The sequence below is a fragment of the Dermacentor silvarum genome, chromosome 3 (assembly GCF_013339745.2).
Source record: "Dermacentor silvarum isolate Dsil-2018 chromosome 3, BIME_Dsil_1.4, whole genome shotgun sequence".
Taxonomy (NCBI): Eukaryota; Metazoa; Arthropoda; class Arachnida; order Ixodida; family Ixodidae; genus Dermacentor; species Dermacentor silvarum.
The window spans coordinates 122,630,451-122,649,878 of record NC_051156.1 but is presented as its reverse complement, the minus strand read 5'-3'; the positions used below and the strand labels follow the sequence as shown (position 1 = coordinate 122,649,878).

Below are 19,428 nucleotides of genomic sequence, written 5' to 3'. Positions count from 1 at the left end.
CTTGTGAATGCCTAAGTTGGCTGCAGTGTCTCAAAGCAGCGCGTGTTACTGCTGAAAGTAATTACAATCCCATCCATTCTTATATGTTGCTTCTCTGAATTGTCATTGTAGGGCAACGTACGTCACGACATTACTTTCAAAATTGAAAATATGGGAAGTTTCCTGCCTGATATTGCATTCGGAATTTTTTAACTGCCTGCGCCTGTCTCTATGTCCCTCTGCTACCTGAGCCCTGCAGCGAAAAAAAGAAAAAAAAAAACAGACAATGAAGCAGTGGATGCAAATATGTTTGTTGATTACCTTGCGGTTCTGAGTGAAGGTGTCTTTATAGCAAAACATCAAGTGAATAATTGAGAAACTGTCTGCCACGGCCCGTTCTATATTGTGTAACTTAAGTTCCGGAACTGAACGCAGGTTTCGGGAGCGCACGGCTCGGTATATTAGGGTGAGAAAGGGATTTACTGGAAGCGGTACGATGCTTTAAGGATTTATTTTCTCCTTCTGGTGTTTGGTAAGCTGAATAACATGTAAAAGAAATTGGGTAAGTTTGGTGGCAATACCCCATGCGAGTAGATTTATTTACTTTCCGCAGTGCGCACAATGGCACTAATCCTTGCTATTTTTGTCTAAATATGGCCTTTCACATGTCGAATAAACTTTCCACCTTCATTGGGATGGGTGTTTCAGTGAGTTTTCATCTTCCTTATGAGCGGACGTTTGGAGAGGTCGTAGCATATAGTGTCGACAAGAGGCTCTCCACAGAAAAAAAAATAATGAAGAACTGAATACTGAATAAAATTCGGTTTATCACGTCAAGCAGTGTGCTGCCGGTTTTGCTAACAACTTTCACATTGGTGCTGGTTTAAAAACTCGCTAGAGGGCCTTGACGACGATAACATACGACGACAACGCGAGCCAAGCTGTAGGGGCACGAGGTACCTTCGCAAAAAAGAAGCAAACGAAAGGAAAGCAAGAGTCTAACACAAACTTCACAGCCACAGTAATCAAGACAATGTGCGGTAGACTGCACATAAGTTTATTTTGCGATTATGCGGAAAAGCTCTGCCGAGGCGCCACGTTCTACGTGCGTTGGCAACTTTCACATTAGTGCTAATTAAAAATTTAGAGGATGGTTAAGCTTCGCTTTTAAGAGTGGAACGCGATAGCATTCAAAGATCTCTGACTGCTTCTCAGGCTTCCCGAGAACTGCAGCTTATGCAGCCGTAATGGCTACCGGGAAACACTGGCGGCGAACGCTATGCACGAAGGTGAGCTTTCTGGTAGAAATGCGGCCTCTAGCGCGGGCCGATCCCGGAGAAAGTGCACAACCGCGCCCCCCAAAAAATGCATCATTTTCAGTTTTCCGTTTTTGTCTCGCACTTTTAATATTTCAGTCTGAGAAAATTTAACATATGCCCTCTGGGTGTTTTGTTTCATGACATTTGTGTGTGCATTGTCATTCTCGAAATTCCGAGGAATAGCTTTGTCAAGATTGTAAGACAAGGTGTGATCAACATAGGTGATAGAATGGTGTGGCAATATAACCCGCATATACCGCGCGTCATATAAGAAGGCGTGTCATATACACATACCTAAATATATTCGGAGGGCCTGCGTGGTTGGAGATGATTTTCTCGGCAGTGGACGCCGGTGCCGACGCCGGATTTCCTGCGTCACGGGGCCCTTAACGCTCTCGTGTTAAAACCCACTAGAGCGCCTTGACGGCGATAACATGCAACAACGACGCGAGCCAAGCTTTAGGGGCATAAGGGGATTTCGAAAAAAAATCTAAACTAAGCAAAATAAAGACAAGAGCCAAACACAAACTTCACAACCACAGTAATCAAGATAACGTGTGGTAGACTACAGATAACTTTATTTTCCGATTATGCTTAAAGGATTCCACAAAGGCGCCACGTTATACGTGCTTCCTGCACAATGACAAATCAGGCATGTAGGTGATTCGCCTTCCAATATTAAAATGTCGAATATTTACCTGCCCAGCGGAGCACTGTATTCATCGCTGTTTGGTTTCCCGCTGCCCAAACTGAGTGAAAGTACGTACACCTTCGAAAAGCGCGAGTCTAAACAAATCGGTTCCATTGCAAGACAGAGGGCTTCTTTGAAAAAAGGGGCTGCCAGTACTTCCTCACTTCTTTCAGTATACCCTGGCAGCACGGCAAGGCCACGTTCATTGCTTCTCACGCAGTCTTCTGGGTATCCTGCGATGGCCCCGGACCCGAGACGCTAGATAGAAGAAGCATGCCCCCGTCGACGGGCATCGTGATCCCCGTGACGAACGCGGCGTCATCGGATGACAGGAAGGCGATGCAATGGGCCACTTCTTCCGGTGTGCCCACTCGTCCCAGAGCATGCAGCGCACCGGCCGTTTTCTCGATCCTCTGCACGGACGCAAAGAACAGGAGATTAGAAAGCCCGGAAACGTCATCGGTTACCTGGAATTTCATGTAGAACATTGTGAACCTGGAACGAAATGCACGTGGTACAGATAGCACAGTAAGTAGAAAGAGAGTGGTCGAAATACCTCAAGATCACAGTAGTTAAGGGAACACCAGCTGAGGAAACAATTGGCCCCCACTTCCACTCACTCTGACTTGACTTGTGCCCTCTGGTACGGTGCACACTGCAATTCGTACACCTCTGGACACAAATGTCTCAACTCATTCACCTTTTTGCGATTTCCTTGCCGACGCAACTTTCCCATCCAGCGAGTGCCATATTGCGAAGCAGCATGTAGCGAGCTATTCCTCTTGGATGGTGACAGACGCGCGCCTGTATTAACGCTTGCTTCTGCGCAGTGTGTCCAGCCAAACTCTGTCCGCAGCTATGCAAGTGGCGAGGCGCGTATGCGTTCCAGAACACGCGTTTCCAATTAGCTGCGCTGATGATGATGATGATGATGATGATGATGATGATATCCTCAGCACATGGCTCGTACCCACCCCGGGGGATTGGCAAGAATTGGGCACCTGAACTTTTAGATACGGTTTTTGAAACTACTGTTGCTGAATCTGTAGAAACTTCTTCCTCGTGCACCTACTGTCACCATCATCATCGTGGCTGTTGTTCCATTAAACCGCCATGTTTGCTCATCGACCGCTCTTCCGGTGTGATCCTTGGCGGGTTTCTACGAAACGGGGACGTGAAACCCGGGAGCTGTATTAATCAACGACGGAACGGCCCCCAGGACCGACTGACGACGAGCCCACGCATCGATTCACCGGGAAGAACGGAGTCAAGGCTACCGACGGCCCTCATCCACGCACCGACAGCCGCCTTCTACAAGGAGGCTGAGCTGATTATGGATAGGGAACTTATCAGAACGACGGTAAGCTTCATTTTCGACAATTTCGACACAGCGCTCAGTGAGCCCACAACGGCTCAGCTTCACCTAATGAGCAGTCGGCTCGAAATGCTTCTGGAGAAGATTTGTTTTCTAGACAAAAAGATCGAAGTACTGATCTCTGACGAGGCCATATATGAAGAATATACTGTTCAGGTAGACTAGATGGATAAATTGGTTACGCTGAAGTCTAAACTCAGCCTTACTATTGAGATAGAGTGTAACCAGTGAAAACGTGTCTCAGATCTCTGGAAGCGGAATGAGCATCTTATCACTCTTGTGCCTTGAAGTGTTGCAAAAACTACAAGCGGTAAAAGATAGTAAGACCGAAGTTGCAATCTATGACCCCATTCAAGAAGGTAAAAGAAAGAACTGCATGAGGAGAGAAATCTTGAGTGACCCGGAAGTACCTACTGAAGACAAAATTTTCGTGTCTAAAATCGGTAGTAGCACGGTTAGTGACGTGCATGACGGAACCGAAGACTGATGTCATCATCAACTGTCATGAACTTATGTCATCATCTCGGACTTTAGAGACACGTCGAAAGCACAAGGATGTACATGTAGCTCCTGTAGCCACGAGGATACCGAAAGAGCCTTTGTACCGTGTGCAGGACATGCTAACGGTTCAAATAGCAGCATGCAGTTCGACAACGTATCTGCTGAACAGTCCAGGAGTCCACGAAGACCTCATTTTCACCGAATAGTCACGGTACCCTCCAGGCAAGGGAACGCAAACTGATTGTATTGATGACCACGAAGGCGCACGCGTGACCCGAAGCGAAATGAATTCCTGCCACTACCGGTGCCGACAACAGGAGGCCTATCGTCACTGCGCAATCAAAGTAGAAGAGCATCTGCCCACAACCCTATCTTCCGCTGTCAGAACTAAGTACATTACTCTGAAAGAATCCTACATGGCACAAACAACCAACGTCCGACCATTAAGACTACTACTGCCGAAGATATTCAGAAAAGCAAGGACAACAATGCATCTGAGACCGGATATCATCTGCGCAAAATCAAAGCACCGCAAAGACGGAACAAGGCGTCCGTATCACCGATTGCTTTGCGGAGGCTACGCTTCTCTTGACGACGTTCACACTGTTTCAAGGAAGTTTAAGCTACGACCTAAGAATACTAAGCGCCAGCTACTGATGTTCAACGTTGAGCAACGTCGTCTAACACCACTGTGCACATCATAATTGACACTACGAAACAAAGCACATCTGCGCATTCGGTAAGACAACAAGGACAGGGCACAGATCCTGGTGAATACCTATCACAAAGCGAACTTATACGAACCAGTGAACAACGCCGCCCGTGCGAGGTTTCCTTGACATTATCTGCCCTGGAACTTCACGATCGTTTTGTAAGTGTAACCGGACTGTCTCTGTACCATGAACCCGAAAATAACCCTTCATATCGCGGCGGGGAGTGTGTAGAAACTTCTTCCTCGCGCACCTGCTCTCACCATCATTATCGTGACTATTCTTCCATTAAAACGCCATGTTTGCTCATCGACCGCTCTTCCTGTGTGGTCCTTCACGGGTTTTTACAGAAGCCCTTCAAGATGAACGCTGAATTTCGTCACGCAATATCGCAACATGTCACAGATGTGAGGGCTCAGAAGGAAACCGATAATTTTGAAAAAAAAAATACTCAAGTGTTTTTCCCGAAGCATGAAAAGCGGGAAGAAGAAGGTAACCAAATTTGGTTTTAAAAAATGAACGCATTGAGGTTATTCCTTAGAAACTACAGGAGAAAAAATTGATACTAGTCATTATTTTATTAGGTGTTGTAACGTCTTTGATTCCAGATTTTGCATTCATGTTTTTGCTCTGAGAGACAATTTCGACAAGTGTGTCACTTGTCACGGTATACGTGATCCGAGCAGTGGTGCCGACATACGAAAAATTTGAAAACTAACCGACGTTCGAATTATAGTGGTATTTATTAAAGCAATTCTTCGCGTGTGCGGTGCCCCCGTCCAGTCTTAGAGATGAGGAAGAGACGTTTAGAATACTGGTTCCAAAAAAAAGAAACAAAGAAGAAAAACGAGGACATCCTAAGCACTTGTCAGGTGTGAGTGCGAAAGCATTAATGTCCAATTTGAACGCTGCTGAGCGGTCCTTTGAGTTATGAACTCCTCCGTCGAGGCACGCTCGTAACGTGGCATCGCAGCCAATGGGAATTTAGGTGCTGTTTCGTTGCTGCAAACGCCGGATGTCAGCTTTTTCGCTCAATGAGCCACTTGACGCTTTCGCATCAAAAGCAAGCAATAGATTGATACGACCGTATCCGTTACAAACATAGGTAGCGGCACAAGGTAGATATATACGGTTTAGGAGGAGAAAAAGTATTATGGAGATGTATACAAAAAATGATAGAATGAAAACCATGTACCTACTACATACCCGATTAACTCAAGTAGGCTTTTGCCATTTGTCACCGCGCCGTTTCAAAGGCGATGCCAGTAAATCATCATCAGCATCATCATTGGAACCCCTCGACCACGGGCACCATGTTGTGACTCATACTGAACGCCACTCTACACGTATCAAAATACAGACTGCATTTGAAGCACACTGCATTTGGGATGACCAACGAATACTGTCAATTTGTTTATAATTATTTTATTATTGTTGTTATTATATATGGAGCGTACCTTCGTGTGTTCCTCTTCGCTGTCCGCAGGTCCTTTCGTAATCATAGTCATGATACGACCAGGGCTGCAAAGGAAAAGAGAATTTACGTAACGACTTGCTTGTCACTTTTGCCTATTTCTCACGTCACCTTCAGATTTTCGAGCAACGCGACGTGTGACTCATAGGCGATCATCATCATCAGCGAACAGGGTGCACGGAAGAACCAAAGCGTGCCTCACTTATCTCCTGTTTGCCGTTCTGTGTCAGCTAACAGCCCCATAAGAATCTTCGCTATTTAAATAATCATTGCTATATCATTCGCCGAACTAGTCGATTATTTGCAACCGTGGCTTTCCGTTGCACGTTGACTTGCACAGGGGCACGCCTCATTAGGACCGCATTAAGAAGACGCACTTGGAGCTTATGAAGTCTTGGATGCATTGATGGTACGGCACCTGTCTGCTATTAAGGTACCCAATTACAACCTATGCGGCACGTGTCGGGACCTGGCACGGCCTGGATGCGATGCCGTGTCACTTTGTCATCGTAGTCCTGTTCAAGACTATGACCACGATGCCAAGAGAACAATTTAGGTGTGGACACTGCATGAGCCAGAGCAGGTGCCTAGATATTGTTTGCCGCTCCTCGAATTTAGTTAGTAAGCCCATGTTTACAAGTTTATACGGTCGCTAAAGCTACTATCCTTGCTTCGTATAGCCACTAGTTCGCTATCGCAATCGATGCTCGCCTTTCGGGCGAAACTTTGACTTTTTATTGTGATATCAATTATATGGACACTTCAAAGCGGATTTCTGCCGTCGGCATCGTCGTCGCCGTCGCCGTGAGGTTCCGTATGACGTCAACGGCAATGAAATCGTCGCCGCGCTCCGGACGCTGTATGTGCGAGTGAAAGGGCGCGAGGGACGTCGGAGAGCAAACGCGCGTTGTGCGCCGTGCTCCCTGAAGGGCTGCAGAATTAAGCGTCTTTTTCCTGCTTTCCATATATAGAGAGCAAACGCGACTTTTTCCGTCGCGCGAAAGGCTGTGTGAGGACGGGAGGGAGGGAGGGGAGGCGACGTTTAGCTGCGGCACCAAATGCGTATATATATAAAAACGCCGGGCGCGTTCGGTGCGAACGCGGGCAAAACACCGACGGCGTCGACAACAGTTCTGCGCGTTGCTGGTGCTGCTGCATGTCCAAGTTTATACAGCTGATAAAAATACTATCCTTACTCCGTATAGCTCTCTACTAATTTGCTATCGCAATTGATGCTTCGCCTTTCGGGTGAAACTGCGACATTTTTTTGTGGGAAAGTTACCGAAGTCATCTAAATGCAGTTGACACGCAATCAACTCATTTTGCGCTGTCTTCTCTAGGACTGCTCCAATGGGCACCACAGTCACAGGGAGCGAGGTGCTGTAGCGAGGTGTCCTGCTACAGAGGACTGGTCAGCGCTCTGCTGTGTGGCCATTGAGTGTCAACACCTGAACTCATCCTGCATACACCTTGCTCATCACACTCAACATGATGCACTCTGAACCCACTCGGCACACGTCATCAAACGTTCATTAAACGGCAGACCTTAGTGCGTTGTCCTAGAGGCAGGCGGATAGCTAATATGTTGTCCTATGCTACGTCAACACACCTAGGCTGCTAGTGTCGTCATCCTCGCTATGCAATGACCGAGAATAATGAGGCCAACCGGAGGATTGATGTTTTTGCCTGACACTCCACGCGTATTTCTCCCATCGTCGTCGCCGTCGCCGTGAGGTTCCGTATAGAGTCCAACGGCGATGAAATCGTCGCCGCGCGCCGTGTGCTGTATGCGCGAGTGAAAGCGCGCGAGGGACGCAAACTTTCAAGGTGAGCGAACGCACGGCGGAGAGCAAACGCGACTTCTTCAGTCGCGCAAAATGCCGTCGGGGGACGGGAGGGAGGGGTGGCGACGTTTAGCTGCGGCACCAAATTTGTATTTATATAAAAACGTTGCGAAGCGAGAATGTGGTAAAGACTTCCAACGCTGCTCGACGAGTGTCCCGTTCTGTTCTCGTCGAAAAGCTCCAAGCAGCCCCCCAGAGGCACCGGCAATAGTCACCAACGCCACACGCGTTCGGTGCGAACGCGGGCAAAAGGCCGACGGCGTCGACAACAGTTCTGCGCGTTGCTGCTACTGCTGCACGTCCAAGTTTATACAGATGATAAAACTACTATCCCTACTCCATATATAGCTCTCTACTAATTTGTTATCGCAATTGATGCTTCGCCTTTTTTTAGTAACAACGATATAACGTTAATATACAATGAAGTCAAGACGAAACCGAGTCTGTTTATTCAACAGCGTAATTACACATTATAATTGTGGTGTTTAACGCCCAGAAACCACGCCGTACTTTACGAGGGATACTGAAAACAGCAGTCCGGGCATCGCCGGCGTTATGATTGCTTATTATGCATGCGTCATCGCCCTACCACTGTTTCAGCCTCAGTACATTTGTTTAACAGATCAATGTGCTCAAGATGTACATCACAGCAATTTGAAAAGCAATGACGAGCAGGTACCCAGTGTCGGCCGCGTTCTCCGCTTTCAGTTATGTACCCGTATCATGGGCACCTCTTAGATAGGCTGCCGAGTGAAGCACTCCAAGCCCTATGTGCAGCGTGCCACCGGGGTTGCATATGAAATACCTGCGACTTGTGGAAAGTCCTCTGAAGGACAAACCGGCCGCTGAGTTAATGATCGAATAAGGGAGCAGGCTAACAACTTGAGGAACGACTTCACTGCGCATCATTCTCTTCACTGTAATTACTGCTCTTGTCGACCGAAATTTCATGATGTAGTGGTACTATGCAAAAGCAAAGACAATGTTGCTACCAGAACTTCTGGAAGCGCATCACTGAAAAAATGTCGCAGTTTCGCCCGAAAGGCGAAGCACCAATTGTGATAGCAAATTAGTAGAGAGCTGTTCGGAGTAGGGATAGTAGTTTTATCGGCTGCATAAACTTGGACACATTCGCTTACTAACTGAATTAACAAGCGTGGTGTCAGCGCGCACAAGCAAACATGAATAGATCACACTGAATGACCGCAGGCAACGACTGTCAAAACGCTGCCAGCAAGCGCAGCCGCCGCAGCGGGCGGAGGTTCGTGCAGTCTATCGCTTCAACGGATTCTGAGCAGCGAATGCGCAGCGCATACAAAGGTCAGAGCCGTGTGGAGATAAAAGACGGTGCGGGCGACCGCCTTAGCCGGGCTGCCCCCCCCCCCCCTCCCTCCCGCGCTGCCTTCCCGCTTTCTTGTTTTCGCGTGGGAGATTGAGTGGCCAGTTCCCCTTGCGCCCGTTTGCAAGATACGCATTTCGTGCCGGAGCACAGCGTCGCCCCGCCTCCCTCCCTGCCATACCCCCACGGCCTTTAGCGCGACGGCCGCGTTTGCTTTCCGGCGTGCGTTCGCTCTCCGCGATAGCGCGCGGGGGAATACGGCGCGCGGCGACGGTTTTATCGCCCTTGGATTTTATACGGAACCTCACGGCGACGGTGGTGACGACGGCGACACCGACGGCAGAAATCCGGTTGAAGTGTCCATATAATTGCTATCGCAATAAAAGCAAAGATAATAATGAATGCGTGAGTCAGACTTCTCTTGTTTTGTGTAACGTGGATCACAGTTTTGTTTAGCAAGCGCCCTCTGTAGCATGCCAATTGCGGCTGCTGTTTTCACGTATTCGAAAGCGCACAATATAGCTCAATGCCATTCAATGAAGTATTTGGTAGCGCTTATGACGTGTTCTGTGTGTCTGTGTTTGTGCTGTTGCGTTACATTATGTCTTTAAATAAGCAACAGCTGTCCCAGCAACATGTCATTATGTAGGTTAAAAGAGCAATTCATTCATGCACGCCACAATCACAGCACTGTGTGCTGTGCTTGTACTTAGGAAAAACATATATAGGTATAAAATTCAGCGTTGTACAAAGAATACGTTGGACGTCGCAGGGTTAAATATTCAGTAAATGTGCAGCAAGACAGGCACGCACTCTTGAGTTTAGGTTGCCTTTTGATTTCCTCGGAAGGACAAATATTGTATACTGAATGCATTCTGCCAGCACATATGGCGCAGTTACACTGGGGCTAACAAATAAACTGAAGCAGAAGCCAAGGACCGTGCAGAGAGCAGCGGAACGCAAAATGGTAAGTGTTACCTTTAGACACATGCAGATGGCATTACGAATCAGAGAGCACAGGTGCGGGTAGCTTGGATCTCAGGGTGTGTCGGACTTATAAAGGAGCAGGCAAGCTCGTCTCAATGTATAATCCGTTTTCATTTGAGACACAGGTTATACACGATGTGATCGAAGCCCTTATCTTGCCTAACCTCAACGAAGACCACATCTCTACTGACAGCTTCAGCGCAATTAGGAAGCTCAAAGGAGTCACACAAATGCTGCGTATTTGTGAGCAGATTCGTTTACTTCACAAGTCTTGACGTGTAAATGTAACTATCCACTGCGTGATAGCACATGGTTATGACCACAAGAATGACATTGCGGACCACAATGCTGTCTTTTTTGCCACCGGCAACTCCTCCGTTTACCGTTCTCTCTGATCCCCGCTGTCAATTCGCTGCCAGAAAATACGCTCTACGGGTATACTGGTGTAAATCTCATTTCTGTCAGTCTTACTCCACGTCGTTTCGTACCCTGTTACACCACATTAATAATGTGATACGTTCTTCCTAACCATGACTTTAGTCGGGATTTTGCGAAACAAGATTGCTTTTTAATCTTTGTTTAGTACTTGTGACTACAGATAAATACACTGCACTTGCAGTTATACATAAAAAACAGTAAAGGCAGGCTTGCAACTTTTAACAGCGAAGCTGTTTAAGCCAGCCGTAATGTGTGGTTCGTGTTTCGTATCAAAGACTGCCGCGCCGTAGCCATAGCAACCAGGAGGGTGGCGAGGCGCATGTGCACGCGGTCTCCTCATCGCCAGCTCCCTCTCTTCCCGATCCCCGCCTCTCATGTCTCCGCGGTGCGCTGAGCCAGGAAAGAAAAAAAGAAAGGCGAAAGTTTGCACTAGGCCACGCAAAGCTCAAGACACAGCAAAGCTGGCCGATTGATTGCGTCTCTTGGTTCTAGCTAGGTTGGACTTGGCTATGTCAAAGTTTAAACTTGGTTGTAGCTAGGCCTATATTCGTGTACGTCATCTGTGCTACTACTGGAAAGGCTGCGGTAGTACCGGAAAGGTGCGCCCCACCATCATGCCACCGCCGCGCTATCGCCGCCGCCACAGCTGGTATGACGTCATGCTCCCCCGCACTGTCGCACTACCGCCGCGCACATTTCAGCACTACCGCAGCCTTTCCAGTACTAGCACAGATGACGTACGCGAGTATAGGCCTAGCTGCAACCAATATTAAACCTCGACATAGCCAAGTTCAACATAGCTACAACCAAGAGACGCAATCAATCGGCCAGCTTCGCTGTGTCTTGAGCATTGCGCGGCCTAGTGCAAGCTTTCGCCTTTTTTGTGTGTTTATAGGGAAACTCAAAACAAAAGAGAAACAATTTCAGAGGAAGTAAATATTAGATGACTTATTTGTCAGTTCATTGCGATGGGGCATTGGGCTAGTTTGTGATTGGCTGGAGATATTGAGCGTGGGCAAAACACGAAGAAATGCCAAAACGGAGCTCCCCATTGTCATGCGTATCTTTGACTATTTGTTGTTTATTATCTGAAGTTCCCACTAACTGTACACGACTTCGTTGCTCTTGTGTTAGTTTTAGGACTGAATTTATCTCGACGAACCTTTATTTATTTTGGAAAGCATTTTTAACGACAGTGGATGAGACACGAATAAGGTTGACGAAAATTCTCATGGAAGGAAATAACCACTGCCCCTTTCGAATACTTACATTGCAGCTGCACGACAAAACAGCCTCTGGTGCTCTGATGTTCAGGCATTTTCAAAACACGAAAATCCGTGAAATAAACGCCTACGCACAAAAATGCTGCACTAACACTTTGCAGCATTCGTCCAGAGTACTCCTTTTCCTCTCTTCAGTTTTTTTCTCATTTGTATTGTGTGTATGCATTTGTTTCGCTGATTTCGTCTCTGCTGGTAATGTCCTAGCTCGCATAGCATGTCAGCTTGTTGCATGAGTCCTGTCAGACTTCTAAAATGTAACAAAAGCGCAAGTATCACGACCTAAATATTATATAGCCGATCATTATATGGCTAGGTCATCGACTTTCTTCGTACGCTGAACCGCGTATAGTATGGTGTGACGTCACAGACAAATTAGTGCGAGTGCGTGCGACTCTGTTCTTTGTATTTAAACAATGGGTCACGAATAAAACTTCTATTTATAATGTGTGCTCGCAGGTATTCCTCCGAAACACACACACGTGTTAACAGAATAGCGAATATATTGAACCTCCTTGATCACTGACATTCGGTTGCACAACTCTGGTATGTACTACCTACTAGTCCGGTTTATACAACGCGTAATTTTGACCAATGAAATTCTACGTGTGAGGGCATGATCGTTCTACGAAATCATGCAATAAATTACGACATAACACTGCACATATAATGTCTGCTTGCAGGTACACACAAACTTCAGAACAGGAAAGCAGATGACATTCAATGGCTTCTTAATTTTTCTACAATTTTAATATTTGATTCACCTCAATTTTGGGCCACAGGACATACGCCCATTGTTGGCCATTCATCTAGAATATGTATGCACCATTGTTACAATAGAGGGTCAACAATGCCTAAATATATTTATATACGTGGCATGTCTACGTATAGTCTCACATTATCGTTAGTCTCTCACCGAAGATCAAATATGGCCTGTTAAAGTAGCTTCGTCGATGTTTCACACTCTGCATCCGTCTGATTTCATGTTTAAATTTCGCGCTAGCTTGATAATGCTTCATTGCATCAACATCAACATCGCATGAGGTTAAAGTTGTATCCCGTGTGGCAGCAGCACCACAATATATCTTTGAAGGAGTGAAAAACGTTTGCCACGTCATTGGCATTATACTTCGGTTGACATCGTCGTCACTTACACGTTTGCATCACACACAAGGGCTGCTCGTCTATCTGGCAGCAAATTGCTGAATATCAAACGATGTATCATAACCAGCTACCTCCAAAATGCTTAGCATAAAATCAACTCCCAACAGTACATGGCGTCTGCAATGCTTTTGTAGTAGTTGTGTTAGTTCTTTGCTTGTAGCGAAACCTTGAAACATGACAGGGTTGAATGCTCTTACTTGAGTGTGTTCACACGTAGACCATACGGTGCATTCTCTGGAATAAAAGAAAGAAAACCATTTTATTGAGTTGCCTGAGGAATCTAGAAGACTGACTTAAATGTGTTGAGATTAGCAAGCTTAGCAATGACTCGATCGTCTCCTATACGGACCTCCTAACAAAGGCTAAGCATTTGTAACGAACAAGCCTAGGCTGCATCCCATTCGCTCTGTATCCTTGTGAACTATAGCTCCTCCCCATTCAGTGTTATCGTGTTGTGATGCAAAAACACATTCGGCACTTTGTGCACAAGGCTTCTACTTTGCGCAAGCGCAGGTGCGGCGACAAAGACGTGATGCATCGAACGTACACCATCTGAAGCAAATGACACCGTGCATATTCTGGTTGGTTGCATTGGATAAAGTGCAGCCAACGCAGTGGCCTGTGTATCCTGAAAGCCAGTAGGCATTGTAAAATTTCAGATTTTTAAGGTTATTATCCGATACCATTGCAGTAAATTTGATTGCCCGCACCCATGTGTTTACGCAAAGCCATGAGTTCTTGATAATGTGTTCGATTCGTTCTTCGAGCTGTTCTTGAGTATGGCGCTCATCGGGTTGTACTTCTTTCTGTAACCATCCTTAACGATAAAAAAAAGCAAACGGGGCGAAATCACAACATCGTGGCTGCCGGTCTATGCTGACTATCGGGACCAAATCAATGCCCATGGTAACTGTTGTCGATTCGAGATGCCATTTAATGTAAGGTGCTGCGCATAGTCATCCTAACTTGGCACAGTAGGCTACAGCTGATTTAGAAGAATGGAAAAGTACGGTTCTGCATTCATTGCATTATGTAGTACAACGCAGCCCGAATCGGGTTGAATTTACGGCTCAGCACACGAAACGGTCGCATTCGGGCGATGTCATATTCGGATGTTCACCGTCGGTAAGCGAGTACGATTTTTCTCGGCTTTAACGACCGTTTAACGAAGTAAAACACTTTTCTTGAGCGTTTTAGTATAATTTGGTTCAACTAAGCCATGGTAGGAACCCGGACAAGTGCACTATAAATTTACATGCACAAGTATCGCTATTAGAGGACGGGAAGAAAATACATCTTGCGGCACGCAAAAGTGTTCGCATATCGCCTAGGGGAGAACTGGAGCCAGCATGGCATTTTAATGTCTGTACGCACTCAAGTATATTTTCAATGATTAATCGTGAGTGGGCCGTAATCACACTGTAATTAGTTTAAAGCGTCTGGTAATTGAACCGTAACGATGATTGAACCAAAACAGAAACCGATTGGGTGCAACAATTTGCCGCCGACATAAATAGCACTTGGAACTCATGCGAAAGTGACCTTCTGGATAAAACAGTGTCAGACTCACCCTGTTGTTTAGATTATTGAGCTCTATTGCCGGTAAATATTTGACAATTTCGCCGGAAAGGAGAAGCCCAAACTGCGATAGCAAAGTTCAACGTTAAGCTTGAAATTATTGGACGGCGTTCTAACTATACGCTGGCCCGAATAATGGGACATGACATATGCGGCGGCGCCAAAACTTCTTTCTCTCATAAAAGCTTTCACAAGCAATGTAGGACCTCGAATGGCATCGCACTGGTGCAACTACGCTGCCCGTAATGAGCCGCGCCAGTAAAATTACCTTATTATCAGCTTTGGGCGCTGACATTGTTTTGTACTTGCAATATTAGCCTGCCCAGATTTAGGATAAAAGGCATGTGCTGTGAGTGTTATGTTTTTTGATATTTGTTTGCGGGCAGCCGTCTTCAAAATTTTGAGGAATAACTTAGTAAAGAACGTAAGACCTGGTATGAGAGCTTGAGTGATATAGTGTAGCAATATGAACCGGCATATACGGCATTGATAAGCATGTCGCATGCACATACGTAAATATATGCGAAGCCTCAGGGCAACGCCGACGGCGAAAATTTGCTGGGCGTATCCGTATACTTATTATAGGAATAATGATGGCGGAAAGAGCGAAAAAAATACGTTTGCTTTAAAATGAAAGATCATATGAGGCTTTCCTCAGGGGCTCGTGCTCTTTCACCCTCGGCACCCTCTAAGGCGTTTCCAGAACTACAGCGCCGTTTCTGCTTTGACGAGGAGCTCTGGTATTCGGATTTTAGGTTGTGTGACCGGGGCTGACCAAGTCTGCTGTCATACCGGTACCATGCACAGTAACAAGACGACGAAGAACGAAGATAGGACCTTTATGTCAAGCGGCTTTTTAAATGCCTTAGTTTTGCCTTTCTAAAGAAGGCAAATGCTCTTCGCGTCTAGCGGGCCTGGGAGTAGTCGACAAGTGCTCGGTTTGTGATATTTTCCGACAGCCAATGAGAGCGTCCCGCGCTCCTCAACCGACAGTCGCATGAGGCTCCTGATTCGTCAGCACTACCTCGGGCGAATGGACGTTATCTGGTAACTACAGTGAAGCCGCCTCCCAGAAAGAAGCGCAGGAGCGCAAGACTTTGAGAAGCAGTCCCGCTATCTGGCGAAGGCGCAGCGGAAGCTTTGTGGGGAAAAACGGCTGGCCTGGGTGCTTGCCGACATCGGAAGGACTGCCGCCAGCAGCAGACGAAAGGGACTGTAGTTTGAGACTCCGTACCAGAGTATTCGGCCATAAGATCGGGTCAACTTGTTGCAGCCACTTTTGCCTGGCAACTAACCATTGGCTGAAGAATCGACACTGCCGTAGGCTGCAGGGTTATATGCGAGTGGTGCAGCCCTCATAATGGTGCTGAAGCTCCTCAGTGCAAGAAATGCAAAGCTAGCAACATGTGCGTTGTTCGCATTCTTATAAATATACTGACTGATTGGTGTATAGAAGCTTTTACACTTAACTGTTACAATAAGGGAGAAACACAGAAGAATGGTCAGCACGGCCACGCAGCGACCGAGTTCACAGTATTCTGTGCATTGCACAGATTGAATGATTTCCACTCATTATGTTACTTAGAGCCGCAACGCTGCACTTAGCTCAATTGCACTGCGGCACGCGTTATAGAGAATATTAAAGAAGGGACACTGGAGAACCAGCACAAAACAGACAAATACGCACTTTGGCAGCTGACCACACATTGGAGCCTACCGGTGTATTTTACTCGCTATGGCGGCAGGAAAGCAGTGCCTCGTGACTAAAAAAACAAGGCTGCGGCTGCATGAAGTCCCCATATTACCAGACGACAAAATAATCTCACCGTGCCAACACAGAAAGGAAACGAAAGTCAGCTTGTTGTACTAAGATGACCTGACTCCAATATTTAGACTGCTTCGGTATATATATCGCCTTGCTCAAAAACAAAGTGTGTGCGTGTTGATGGTTCGAATACTGCATGATGCCTTAGTGGATACCGGTGCTACAGTTTCAGTAATGAGTGTTTTGTTTAAAAATCGTCTTGGACACAAGGTTACCTTCGCTTGGGACCGAAAGACGACTTTTCCTAGAACTGCGGGTGAAAGCCTGCGGCCCGTTGGTGTTTGCTCTGCTATAGCGAGTGTTGGTGGACAAGATTTTCCAACTGAATTTATTGTTTTGGAACATACCACTCACAGCATCATCCTTGGAATTAACTTTCTTGGTAAATTTGGTGCATTGTTAGATTGTGGGGCTGGTGAAATTTCTCTTTGAAATCATGTGATAGCACCATTACCAGATGTATCTGACGTGGACAAGCTGGAAGTATTTTCCGTGCCCCACGATGTCCTTTTATCGGCTCAGACAGTGGCATTTGTTTCAGTGACTTCCACGCATGACCCTCCGCATTGCTGTCACGGTTTAATTGAGCCATACTCCCCTACCATGTTTAAGAAAAATATTCTGGCTCCTCGATCCATTATAGAATGTTTAGATGGTCATGCTCACGTGTGGACGGTGGACGGTGGACAGTAAATTGGTCTATACACCAAGTTTTACTGCTGACTGGACTGACGCTGGCCACCTTTGACTCCGAAGCGACTGTCCGTATTGCTGCCGTTGACGCGCCTCTTGACGCGAGCGCAGCAAATCGCGACTACACCTTGGAGTTCTACCGCATGACGAACGAGTAGATGTCCTCTTCAGAGGGGGAAGAATTCCAAAGGGTGCTCGTCCACTATGCACCAGTATTCGATTTCGCGCAAGACAAGCGTCGAATTTTGCTTCCCGACTCGCGAACGCAACACCGCATGAACACGGGCCAAGCGACGCCTATGCGCCAAAAGCCATACCACGTCTCCCCTGCAGAACGCAAAGTAATCGACGAGCAAATTCAGGAAATGCTGCTGAAAGGTGTTGTCCAGGAGTTCTGCAGTACCTGGGCAGCTCCAGTGATACTAGTCAAGAAAAAAAATTCACAGCATATCCACGGGGTGAATGATGATGAGTGGGCGAAGCTCCGGAGGGAATCATCGGATCTCCCGCTTAAGGGGACGCTAGCACAAACGCGTTAGAAACGTGCAGTACTCTCTAGTAAGGGGGAGAGGCCACAGCGTCTTACGCAGCCATTTACACATGCCGGAACGTGCACCGCGTTTGCCGACGCCATCACATGACTGCCGAGAGAGTATACCCCCCGTATTCATAAACGCTCCTCGACTTGAACTTGACTTGCCACCGCTTTGGGCAGCGCGTTCGAAACGCGTTGAAGGTAAGGCGGAGAGGCCACAGCGTCTTACACCAGCTTCTTACACGGGCCGTAACGCGCTAGCACAAACGCGTTAGAAACGCGCTAGAAACGCGGCCTTTCGTTAATGTTGGGTATTTATTGCCATCGTGGTGCGTGTGTCCATGTCCCCTTCGTGGCGTAGTGGGCTAACGCCGCGCGCTCGGAAGCGAGGGGTCCCTGGTTCGATTCCGCGCTACGGACACAACTTCGGAATTTTTTTTCTCATTTTTCTCAGACTGGTTACACACTACTTCTACGACGACGACGACGGGGACGAAAGGATGCCGCTATAAGGAGCTTCGCCCCTAAAAGGACAATTCTTGGAGGTTCTGTGTTGATTATCGAAGACTTAACGCAGGCACAAAGAAGGACGTATACCATCTGCCATGCATCGACAATGCTATCGATTGCCCTTTATGTAGCCACCTACTTCTCCTTCGTTGACTTACGATCGGGATACTGGCAAATACCGATGCACCCGACTGATAAGGAGAAAACTGCCGTTGTGACCCCAGACGGACTCTTCGAGTTTAATGCCATGCCTGTCGGTTTATGCAACGCGCCAGCACCTTTTGAAAGGTTTATGGACACAGTGCGACGCGGATTGAAATGGGAGATATGCATGTGCCATCTCGATCATGTAATCATTTTTGGCAAAACACTGGAGGAGCACAATCAGCTACTTGGCATCGTACTGGACCGCAACAAAACGCAGGACTCTCCCATTGACACTATTCTTCCTTACCGTCCCGACTTATCAGAGGGTACGCTGGTTTCCGAAACCGCCCGGTATGCAGAAGAATGTCGGTCACTAGCACTGTTCCCTTACAACGCAAGAACAAGCGCTACAGAAATTTCATCATGACGACGCGCGCCCCCACCACCAATTTTTGCCTGACGCTTTCGTTTGGTTGTGGGTGCCCCTACTTCGACACCAGGTGTCTCCTCCAAGAATCTCGGCAGATACCATGATCCCTACCGGGTCCTACATCAAAATTGTCTGGTAAACTACGTCATCGAACCTCTGACGCCCCATACGGACCTGCGTCACCCAGGCCGCGAAACTGGGAACGTAGATCACCTCAAGCCGTATCACCAGCCCTTCGTCCTCACGACGCCTTAGGCCTCCTGTGCGGCTGCGTCTTCAGCGAGGGGGAAATTGTAAGGAAGAAGTGCGCCGTGGAGAGCTCTGCAGCCGGGTCACCAGTGCTACGTAAGTGGGGCTAGGGCTAGACGCTGTTCCTGGTGTGAGTGGCTAAGCCTATGGTGTTGTGTCTTCCAGTCGGCGTCATTCGTGTCGTCCACAGCCATGTCTGAGTTATTTGTCAGAATTTGTCAGAATTTTGTCAGGCTGGGAGACGGGGCTAGTCCCCAAATCCTGGAAGACGGCTTCGGTTGTGCTCATCCCAAAGTGAGGCAAACCTCTAGCGCCGGAGAACATGCGGCCCATCTCGCTTACGTTCTGCATGGGCAAGGT

At 47.3% G+C, this 19,428-nt stretch overlaps 1 protein-coding gene across 1 annotated transcript in view; it reads right to left on the bottom strand.

Moving 5' to 3' along the window:
• Window positions 1-1,918: 1,918 nt before the first annotated feature.
• Window positions 1,919-19,428, bottom strand: part of LOC119444741 (glucose 1-dehydrogenase 1-like) — a 62,466-nt gene continuing 44,956 nt past the window's right edge. Inside the window, exons 7-9 of the mRNA XM_049663603.1 lie at window positions 13,299-13,335; window positions 6,033-6,096; window positions 1,919-2,402 (exon numbers count right to left, since the gene is read on the bottom strand). Coding sequence (XP_049519560.1) covers window positions 2,202-2,402; window positions 6,033-6,096; window positions 13,299-13,335 — 302 coding nt within the window. The 3' untranslated portion in view covers window positions 1,919-2,201. The remainder of the gene's footprint in view (window positions 2,403-6,032; window positions 6,097-13,298; window positions 13,336-19,428) is intronic.